We start from the raw sequence: 10,991 nt of genomic DNA on the forward strand, positions 1-10,991 counted from the left end.
AACACAGGTGCCATACTCATAAGCGAAATAAATCAAACATACATGTGCAAGCACCACATTCTCTAGTGTAAAGCCTGAAAGAGTTAATTTCAACTAGGAGATATGATAGACATTGGGAATTGATAGGAAAGCACTCATAGGTAAAGGATAACTGGAATATGGGAAAAGAGAAGGGAAAGAAGGAGAAAGTTTGTATATATGTATATGCAGGATAGTTAACACAGGTGTTCTACTGTCATGTATTTCCTTGCTGAAAGAAACTGTCAGTGAGGCAGTGGTTGATTAGCTTTGTATGTCTATATGTGTTTTCATGAGAAACTACATTGAAGATATCAATATGTAATACAATAAGCATTGTTAATTCCCTACCACTCTGTTTGTAACTCTGTAATGTCTGTACTGATCCTTTGCTATTTTGTAAAATGTTGTCGGTCTGTTAGTATTTTCCTTTTATTTCTAAAATAAAAAAAAAGAAAAACACAGGTAAATAAACCTTGGGACAGTTGTTTAATAAACTTACATAAGCAGCATTTACTTGGCACACTGGATAACAATCCACCAAGGGACTGCAGCAAGTGCTTTTCAGTACAATAAGTGAAAGATTATATGGCAAGCAGAGTGAACCAGACACAGTCAACAAAAGACAAACAATATATTTGAAATTACAGCCGTAGCTCACGCTCTATCATTTCATACCTCCAAGAGAATTTCTTAAATTGCATACAAAGGTTAAATTTAATTACCAAGTGAATGTCTGAAACACTTTGAAACAATAAACCCCCTAAGATTATACGTCTACTACACAGATTTCCTTCTCTTTCCAAATACATTATTGATCAGTTTGGCCACTGATTTAGAACCACTGGGTCTTCTCTTTTCTTTGACTTTAAAGTTTGTCAGAATGTCCTTGATGATTTTGATAAACATCATTTCTACCTCCAGAGACTGTTCTGCAGCAGACAGTTCACAGAACTGGCACCGGTTATCCAGGGCCAGCTTCTGTCCTTCTTCACAGCCCACCTCACGCACATGACAGAGGTCTTGCTTGTTGCCAACCAAAAGCACTGCTGGTTCTATGGCTCTGAAATACAGAGACACAATTTTTGCCAAGATCTTTTCAAAACTCTGTTTTTAGAAAAAAAAAAAAAGGAAGACTTATATCCCAAGGATTATACATCAAACAAGAAAAGGCCTTCAGTGTGTATGTGTATTTATGGCCATGTATGTGGGTATTGACACATATCCCCATTTACTTATGAAATCATTTTAGAGAGAACATAGTAAATAGCATAGAAGCAACAAAGATTTAAAGCTTAGGATTTGAAATAGCATACATATATTCTTGGTTTCTGACTTTGTTTATTAGCCAGGTATGATTCTTACATTCCAAACTTCCAATTTCTTTAAGAAAAAAACACTAGATAAGTCCTCATTGCAAAGAATTCTCAGAGATTAAATTAAATAATATGTATAAAACTATTTAGTACAGTTCTAGGCAGTGAAAGATGTTTACTATTATTTTTATGTTCATTATCATTTGTAAAAGGAGAATTAACAAATGTCTCTTACAATTAACTGCAGCAGAACAGTTAATTTACATAGACTTTTCCTAAGCAAAAATATTCAGTACTGTTTGCTGGATTTTTTTGCTAATATCAATCATAACATTCTATAGAGAAAATTTTAATTTTGTGACATTGTACCACTGTTATGTTTAAGAAAAATTTTTCTCTGTTAAGCCAAGTGTCTTCTGCCAATCCCAATATATTCTCCTTACATCTAATGAAATGGTTCAAAGATAGAGTTTGATTTGAAGAAAATAATAAAACTATACTAGCCTTTAAATAGCATGGAACTACCATGAAATTTACTATAGGGAAGAAATGAATAATAACAGAGTCTTTAATTCTTCCTGGCACCAGAGTCCAGTAAAAGTTGTTTTCATTTACATGACAGTATGGGCAGTGTTAACATCTTTTTCAGTCAAGTTCATGGGATTATTGTAAAAGATGATACAGGAGAGGTGAAACTATCTTAAAGAATGAGGCAGAAATATCAGATATAACTTTATAAGAATATCATAGTATACCCTCATAACCTTTCCACAAATTGAAAACTGGAAATTCTCTAGAACTTATTTGGTTAGTAAATTAAGGAGATTGCTTTTAAAATGTCAAACATAAGTGCATATTTTCAGAGTGTGTGTAAGTGTTCTTCAGTGGTTATCTTTGTTTGAAAGAATATCAAAAAATTTTGTTTCCATATCCAACATTTGTCATAGTGCTTACATGTAAGAGATTTGAAGCTTACAATAATGGAATTCTAAAAACTGATTAATATTATATGAAGCTGAATCTATGAAAGAAATCTCAGTAAATTTACGTATCTTTTTTTTCAACCATGCTGTCATCAGCTATATAATCAGAACACAGAGCTCTAGAGATTTTAGCACTTTACCTAAGGTAGATGTAGACAAGAATGTACATCAACGAACTCCAGGGAAATATCCTTTGTCAATTATTAGCCCAAGGTTTCCTGAGAGTGGGCATGTAAACTAGATATAAATAAGCATGTGCCAATTTGTAATAATAATATTGTACTTTTTGTTTTCCAGATTCATGTATTATTTTAGACTGTAAGAAAACTGATTAAGAGCTCAAAGAATTCCTTAAAATACATTTTGAACAAAAACACTTAAAATCAGAGAAACTAACCAAATGTTTAGAAAATATAAAACCTAAACAATGAGAAACTCTGACGCTTTAACTTTCATCTCCCAACACACTGTTTAAGGCACAGTCACAGTGTATTTTCCGACATAGGCTATGTCTCAAGGCAGTTCATGGAGACTTGTTGACCATCTTCTTATTTTAGGAGGTGAAGGGTCGGAAGATGCATGCTTCTACTTAGAATTTGCAAACGGTTTGATTATTCAGTCTGTCTTATGATATACTGAACAACCCACTGATGAAAGAATTGCACTTCACAGGATGCCAAATGCAGTAAATCTGGATTCATTTATTATCGTTCACATTTTTGTGAGAATGAAAAGGAAAGGTTGAAAAGTAAACTATCTTGTATACAGAGGATCATTATTTTGCAAGTGAGTGTCATGTTAACAATAGAAGCTGTCTTGTAAAATAGCCATTTACTCAGCGCAAGTAACTGTTTATGTCAGCCGGGATATAAAGCATTCACATCTTATTCCTTTTACTACATGTGTAACTCCTGTGGAATGGGAAGGTGAATTGTTCAGGGCTGTTAAATTTTGTAATTGGAAGGCTGTATTAAATTATTCCTAATGATGCTTATAGCTATACGATGATTTACAAAAAGGGAAGGAGAGGGGAATGAAATATCTTACCTTTTACAATGACTAGTTTGTGGCTCCCGAATTCTGTATATCAGGGCCTTTGCAAAAGCAAATGAGGACCTGTCACTGATGTCGTACACAATAACAAACCCATCTGCCCAGTGAAGCTCACTTGTAAGGGAAATTTTTGCCTTCTGTGACTGAAAAGAAACAAAGTGTAAAGTGTTGAGATTGGGCTTTACACTGTAGTTAAGGAATAGGTACATGTCCACCTAGAATAAACTTCAGTAAGGCCAAAGAGTGATTTTTTTATCTTAAAGAGAAAAAAAACAATAAAGCAATGATACAGAATTTCAAAACAAGATAATAGAAAATTAAGAATGGTTATTATAGTGTATTTTAACTTCAAAGTAGTTGCTCAGATTTCAAGATATAGGCATGCAAATTTGATCAAATAATATAAGAACGAAGTGTTCTTTTAAATGAACTAACAGAAATTAGTAGTATAGTTATCTTAACTATCTTGTGTATTTATATATTTTTTTCTTTTCCTTTCCTTCTTTTTGCCTTTTCCCCATCCCAGTTGCTCTTGCCTTTTCAGCAGTTACAACATCTATATTTTTGATCTTATTTATTCTTTCCGTTTCAGACACTAGGGAGACAAAACAATGTTTACACGTGCAAGTCTCATTTATTTCATTTATGAGCATGGTTTCTAGTTGCATCCATTTACCTGTAAAAGCTTTGAGTCTATTCTTCATTATAATTGAGTACTAATCCACCGTATAGAAATACCACATCTTTTTTATACATTCCTCGGTTGATGGGTATTTGGGTTGTTTCCAAGATTTAACTATGACAAATTGTGCTGCTATAAATATGAGTGCACATATATTGTTGTGGTATGAAATTTTTAATTCCTCTGGAAGTATACACAGAAGGGGAATAGCTGGGTAGAATGGGATCTTTCATCTTAGTTTTTTTAAGGAATCTCACACTGATTTCCACAGTGGTTGTACCAGTCTACATTCTCACCAATAGTGGGTTCCTTTTTCCCCACATCATGAGAGCGTTTATTATTGGTTGATTTTTTTGATGATAGCCATTCTTAGTGGGGTGAGATAGAATCTCATTGTTGTTTTAATGTGCATTTCTCAAATGACCAATGATGCTGAACATTTTTTCACGTATTTATTTGCCATTTATATTTCTTCACCTGAGAAATACATGTTCACCTCAGATGCCCATTTTTGGATTGGGCCTTTTAATGTTGGAGGCCTAATTTTGTTTTTCAATTCTTCATATGTTCTAGATAGAAGATTTTGTCTGAGGGACTGTTGGCTGAAGTTTGTTCCCAAACTTTTCACAAATAGTGAAGTTTTTAAATGATCAATTCTTTCTTACTACCTTTTTTCTTTAATTAAAAATGATTGAAATTTGAAATATAGAAAGGAACAACAACCACGTTTTATCTACAATATTTTACAACTTTTCCATCATAAAATATCTACTCTTCTGAAAATGTGTACGATAAAATCTTTTTTAAATTAGTAAGGAGAGAGATGTTTTGAAAAATAGACTTTTCTTTTTATGTAGTAAATGGAGTACTCATTGATTTTTGGTATTGGATTTAATCCATAAAAGTAAAAATATTGGCAAGGTTTAGCCAAAGAGTTTTTTAAGAACTACTGTTCTAGAAAGCTGTTTGATTGATTGGTTGACTGATTGAGACTAGATCTCTCTATCTCGTCCGGGCTTGCTTTGAATTCACTATGCATCACAGTACTGGCCTTGAATTTGCCATCCTCCGGCCTCAGCCTCTTGAGTGTTGGAATTACAGACATTATCTACCACACTTTGCTCTATTTTGAAATCTTAGACAATTGACAATTTCTTCTCCACCATATAAAATCTTACTTTAATTATTATAATATTTTTAATGAACACAGGTTTGTACTCAAAATTCACCTTAATTATTCTCTTTTGACAGTTGGCTACTTACAAGTTATTGAACACATAACCTGAATTGACAAGCCTTTAAACTACTAATTTTTGACAACTACATTATGACCTGATGGAAATCCAGCTCAATATTACTATTTTGAAGATATAATTTTGAAATAAATTTATAGAAAAGCAGATAACTGCATTTATAGTACTAAAAGTAATCTCTGAACATTTTAATAGTCACAATTCCAAAAAAGTTGTTTTTTTAATTTATTTTATTTTAAAGATAAAAGAAAGAAAACATCTTAACAAACACACATACACTTAGAAAATAACACAAAAACAATACAAGCACTACAGAATCTCAGAAAAGGTGATAGGAAATTAACAATGGCTGTTGTATTGCATATTGATATCCTCAGTTTGGATACTTAGATAAACAAATATAGACATGTAAGACTGACCATACCCTTAAACATTAACTCTTCATTTCAACAGAGAAATCAAAGTCAGGAGTGAGGGAAAAGAGAAAAGAAAAAAGTTCAGTTTTAACACAAGCAATATTTTCCTTACCCTTATCTAATCTTTTTCAAGTCCTAATTAAGTGAATAAAATATAATAAAAGGGTATTTTTCTTAACTTACTTGAGAACAAGGATCATAGATTACCAGATTCAGTTGTTTCCCTTCCAAACACAAATGCTTGTTATAGATAGATTCTGCAAAAAAAGACAAATGTACCTTCACTGTTGACACAGAAAAATTCCAAAATAAAAAATGTGCTATCTTATCATATCAAATTCAGCTGGCCATAGTTCAGTGTAATAATAAGTAACTTTTCTTCACTGTCAGTGACCAAACCCACAAACATGTTGTTATTTCCTCGGATAAGTTTCTCACCAAGGAACTTTGCCATTTGTATCTATTCACTTAGGTGCTTTACCATGGATGAAGTACCTGTGTTGCTATCTACGGACAATTTATTTCCTCCCAAGTGGTAATGACTTCCTCTAACCTCCTGGAAAACCTCACTTCAATAATTCTGCCTCTGTCTTCACTCTATCATGAATTTATTCGTCATTAATATTTCATGACCAACATCTTACAAATATGTCAATTTTTTTTCTACCTTACCTATCGTTACACTTAGTGGTCAGTTCTGGGTCTTATTTGCCTTTTTGGTAACATTAATGAAATTGATCATTCCTGCTTCATTAAATATGTGGCTTTCAGTGTCACATTCTCCTGTTTGTTTTTTTTTCTTTTATCCTTTGTTACTTCAACTTGTTAATTCACATCCCACCCTTCCCATTCTGAAGATGATCCAGTCTATAGATCTCTTCTCTATCTATATTCCTTCCCTGACCTCACCAACTCCATGCCTTTACAGACCAATCATTTCTGATTAATCCAACTCATATCCACTTCCCCGGACTCTGGATAGACAACTACTTGCCATTGGAAATCTGCATGTAGATATGTGGTGGACATCTCTCATCTTACCACAGTTAGAACAACCTTATCTGCCTGCAAAGGCTGTATCTTTCGTAGAGTCCCACTTCTTTAAATGTCATATCTGTAAATCCAATGTTTCAGCTAAAAAGCTTTAAGATCTTCCATGATTCTTTCTTTCTCTTATGCCCACATTTATTTTATTAAAAATCCATTTTTCTTCTCCCTTCAAATTGTATTTTAAATTTGTCCACATCCCACTTACTTCCATTGCTAATACTGTAGACCAAGTCACCAGTATTTTTTGCCTAAGAAATCTCCTAATTTATCTGCTTTCAGTCCCCCAATCCCTTCCTGTCCCTGCCCTATTCTCAATGCAGAACTAAAAGTACACTTGTAGTCAGATCAGACATATGTCTAATGAAATTGCTCCAGTCATGGCCCATCTTTCTGGGATTAAACCAAAACTTTTTAAAAGTCTGAAAAGTTCCCTCATTCCCTGCATCCCCCCCCCATTACTTCAGTCATCTCTGTAGATCTCTTTGGCTTATATTTCACACGCTCTTCATTCCATCTACACTACTATCTAAATCATTCTTTAAATTTTTCAGAAATTCATTGCCTCAAAACTTTGCAATTATTCAGGAGACTCCTTGGGATATAATCCCTAGATACTTTGAAAACTATCTTTACCATGTCCTTGGATTTCACCTTCGCAAGATCTGCCCCAGCTATCCTATTTTAAATCACCACATACCATTTTAGTGCCCTTCCTCTCTCATTTCATTCTTCTTCATAGCATTTGTCATCATATGACACAGGCATTTTAATTATTTTGAGGAGAGTCTGGATTGACTGCTCCATCCCTCCAAACTATAAATTCCATGAAGATTTGGGTATTTGTTCAAACTTGATTCACTGCTATAACATCTATACCTAAAAAGAATATATTAGATAACATTGCCCCTCAACGGACAGTTTTTGAATGGATGAACAAGTTAATTCATTTATATAACCAGTGTTTTGATTTTTAAAATTCTACTTCTCTACAAAATAGCAATATTGCCATAAAATCAAGACCCATGCTGGCCAGACCTTTGTAACCCCTAGGAGAAATCTGCAGCAGGAATCTGGGGAGTCAATGTCTCCCCAGAGGGTTAAGGTTGATTTTTTAAATATTTTAGATTACATTTAATGATATCTGTTGTGGTTTGATAAAATTTTAAATTACATTTCCTGAGTTTCTTCCAAACTTCATATCTTTGCTATCAACTCTGAGCCATAAAATCTCCTTCTAGACATTAAAAAGTATCCACCCTCAACTTTTAAATACCTGCTGACAAGGGTAATCAATTCTCACATTTTTAAAGAATGTTATTATTTCCCCTTCTAGCCTTACAAAATGGAGTTGTTTTCACTAGTTTGTCTTCTCAGAGTCAATGACCTTTGTATTATCGTATTATCTTTTCAAAATATCTCTAGGTTTAATATTTTTTCACTGAGAGGTAACAGCTAGAAACATGTAAACATTTCATTTGTTTATATAACTAGATTGTATAAAAAATTAAGGTGAAGGATGTTGTTGCTATTATTGTTGGGATATTACATTTTTTATTTATGTTTAGTTTCATTTGTAGTTAGGAATATTTTGCAATGCCTGAGTCCTAACTCATGTGTTATGCTGACCCTGTCACTGAGGTTTTTGCCCCTAGAAATGAAACACTGGGAATTTCTCTTTTCATATATTTCTACTTTCCTTAATCAGTTTTCAAGTGGTTGCCCTAAAGTGTTCAAAAATGTCATAGGGACTGAAATACTATGTCAGGTACATGCAGGAAACAACACAATGAAATACTTTAAAGTTATTTTCTGAAATTCTCTTGTAATGCTCCTTCATGGATAAATGTTAAAGATTTATTTCTCCATTTTCTTTATAGAAAAACATACTCACAAACATTAATTTCTTACTTGAATTAAGTAATACTGAATGCAAAATTAGTTTCTTTTCTCCCAAATCTCATATTTTCTATAATTATGTCACTCTTGCTTCTTAAAATAAAGAAAAAAATCATTTATCACAAAGCCAATGATCAAATCAAATATTAATACTATGATAGTAATTAATTATTAAGCAAAAGTAATACTCAAAGTTAGGTAAAATTCCTCACCTGTTGTGCTGGGACTAAAACCATATGCCAAATGAATTATCAAAATAATGCAAAATTTTAATAAAGTTAGTGAAATGATTCAAAGAGTATAGTATAGTGCTCTAGCAGCTGTTCTAGAATTTCTCTGAAATTTATAAATCAAGCTAATTAATCTTAACTTTAATCAAGGCACAATTTTCTCTAATCTTGGTTTTATAGTAACAATCTGCTTTATTTGGAAGTTATTTGTGCTTTTAGGATTACTTTTTCCTCATCTTTCAACTGATATTGGTTTTATTATGAAAAATTTTGCCATAACTTATAAAAATAGGCATACACGAGTGCTTTGCAATGTTTTGGGAAGGATATCCAAGCTTTAACGTTTTCCTACTTCCAGACCTTGAAGCCAACCCCCTTTCTAAGTCAACTTCAATTTCAGTGAATTTTACCTAAAAGAAAATTCTTCAAATACCTATTTTGCCATGTCTCACCAGGATCGATGCATTAAGTTGCTTGTTAAGTGTAAAAAGTTGCAGATTCTATTTAAATGCTTTTATAATCTTAGTTGGGCTTTCATAATGATGTTGAAATTTTAATGTAGAAAAAGACTAGAGTAATAACTTACCAAAATTAGAAGCATATTCTCCAATGAATCTCTTGGTAAGAAACCTCACAATAAGAGCTAAAAATAAGTAAAATTTAAGGTTTGTTGTATTTTAGAATACATAGTTATATGCATAAAACTGTCTCTTTCATTTCAAGAATCACTAAATATTCATAAAAACCTTAAAATTTTACTAAACCCTGGTCTAAATTGTAGTAAACAATGTTTTCATGGTGACTACAACCATGATTAGGAGATAGAAAAACATGGTCTTAGAATTCTACACATTTATGTCATGGAATCAGCTTATGAATGCAAATGCATAAGGTACCTTATGTGTTCTAATACCAACATTTCTCTTTACATTTTAACTGGAAGACTAGTATATGCTTTGTTTCTTCTATCAAATTAAATCTGGCTCCAAGGTACTATATGTAAGAGAAACAATGACCTCCAAGGTCTGATTGGTTACTAAGGCATTATTCATTAGGCTAACATAGCTCTGTTGGGGGTATCCTCATCACCATTAAGGTCTGAACAAAATCAAAGTAAACCAAAGCTAAAGCATGGCTTCCAAAATTAGAGCACATGCAGTTCACTGTCAAGGTATCTATAAAAGTATGTCACTCCAAGGTTCTTTAACTTCAGCAATGCTGCATTTCAAACACCATGCAAGAGCTCCATACATCTCTTTTCTTACTTATTCTAAGAAGAGAATAATCTTTCAAAGCCATTTTTTACCTGCTGGTGGCTTTCAGGTTAGTTATATTGAAATGAGTAAGTAGAATAGTGTGGAAGACATTTACTATTATTTATTTTCTAACTTTAAGCATTATCAAGCAGAGAAAAGCAAAGGGAAGTAAAAAAAAAATGAAACTATTATGTACATGTACAATCTCACCCCGTAGTTAATGAATGCAATCATTCATTAGCTACTGCAAACATGGACTACATAATAAAAATCCAAATTTTAAAAATCAGTAGAATAAGATACTGTTAATATTTCACTCATCTTGCTATCCCTACATTTATAAATACATTGAAAATTTCTATAAAACTGAAAGTTTCTGCTGAACAATAATGTGCATATTATCTGAGAGAATGAATTATTCAATATATGTAGTTATGTACGGCTATAATTTAATTTATCAATAAGTTTCTTACTCATTTTATACTATCTCATCGCAGGAAAAACATGACCACTTACCAGATTTTCCTGTGCCTTCACCACCCATCATAGCAATCTTTACTTCACTCATTTTGCTTTTCTGCTTTTTCAAATCAGTCCAGTTTTCTGGAACAATGCGGATTTAAACCAACGATATGTTGTTTTAACTTCCTTTTTTATTGCTGATCTTATTTTTCTAAGGCCAACTCCGCCCCCAATTCCTACAATCTAATAATAACTTTAAAAATGTTTTCCTATAAAAGTTTTCAACATGTTCCATTTTTAAAAATGGGAGTTACTATTTAGGCACTAAGTTTTATTAAACCCATAAATACACATTTTTAAAAGGAACTTTGCTCCC

General features: G+C 32.5%; 1 protein-coding gene across 2 annotated transcripts; it reads right to left on the bottom strand.

The window, feature by feature from the left end:
* Positions 1-498: 498 nt before the first annotated feature.
* Positions 499-10,757, bottom strand: Rergl (RERG/RAS-like). Of its 2 annotated transcripts, XM_005379035.1 has the most exons (5): positions 10,670-10,757; positions 9,484-9,540; positions 5,905-5,978; positions 3,365-3,513; positions 499-1,081 (listed from the first exon to the last, which is right to left on the bottom strand). In XM_005379035.1, the coding sequence occupies exons 1-5, from the start codon at positions 10,719-10,721 to the stop codon at positions 799-801; spliced, it is 615 nt and encodes a 204-aa protein (XP_005379092.1). In that variant the 5' UTR covers positions 10,722-10,757; the 3' UTR covers positions 499-798. The 2 variants fall into 2 exon arrangements, with proteins under 2 accessions (XP_005379092.1, XP_005379093.1); XM_005379036.1 differs by lacking the exon at positions 9,484-9,540.
* Between the last annotated feature and the right edge of the window lie 234 nt (positions 10,758-10,991).

This window comes from Chinchilla lanigera, unplaced genomic scaffold, assembly GCF_000276665.1.
Source record: "Chinchilla lanigera isolate Chin_1 unplaced genomic scaffold, ChiLan1.0 scaffold00012, whole genome shotgun sequence".
Lineage (NCBI taxonomy): Eukaryota > Metazoa > Chordata > Mammalia > Rodentia > Chinchillidae > Chinchilla > Chinchilla lanigera.

Excerpts from the sequence above, each read along its gene's own strand:
- Rergl (XM_005379035.1), bottom strand. The coding sequence starts at position 10,721 with ATGAGTGAAGTAAAGATTGCTATGATGGGTGGTGAAGGCACAGGAAAA. Across the intron at positions 5,979-9,483 it reads AGAATATGCTTCTAATTTTG|AATCTATCTATAACAAGCAT; the intron begins GTAAGTTATTAC and ends CTTTTTTTGCAG. Across the intron at positions 3,514-5,904 it reads TCTATGATCCTTGTTCTCAA|TCACAGAAGGCAAAAATTTC; the intron begins GTAAGTTAAGAA and ends GTTTCTTTTCAG.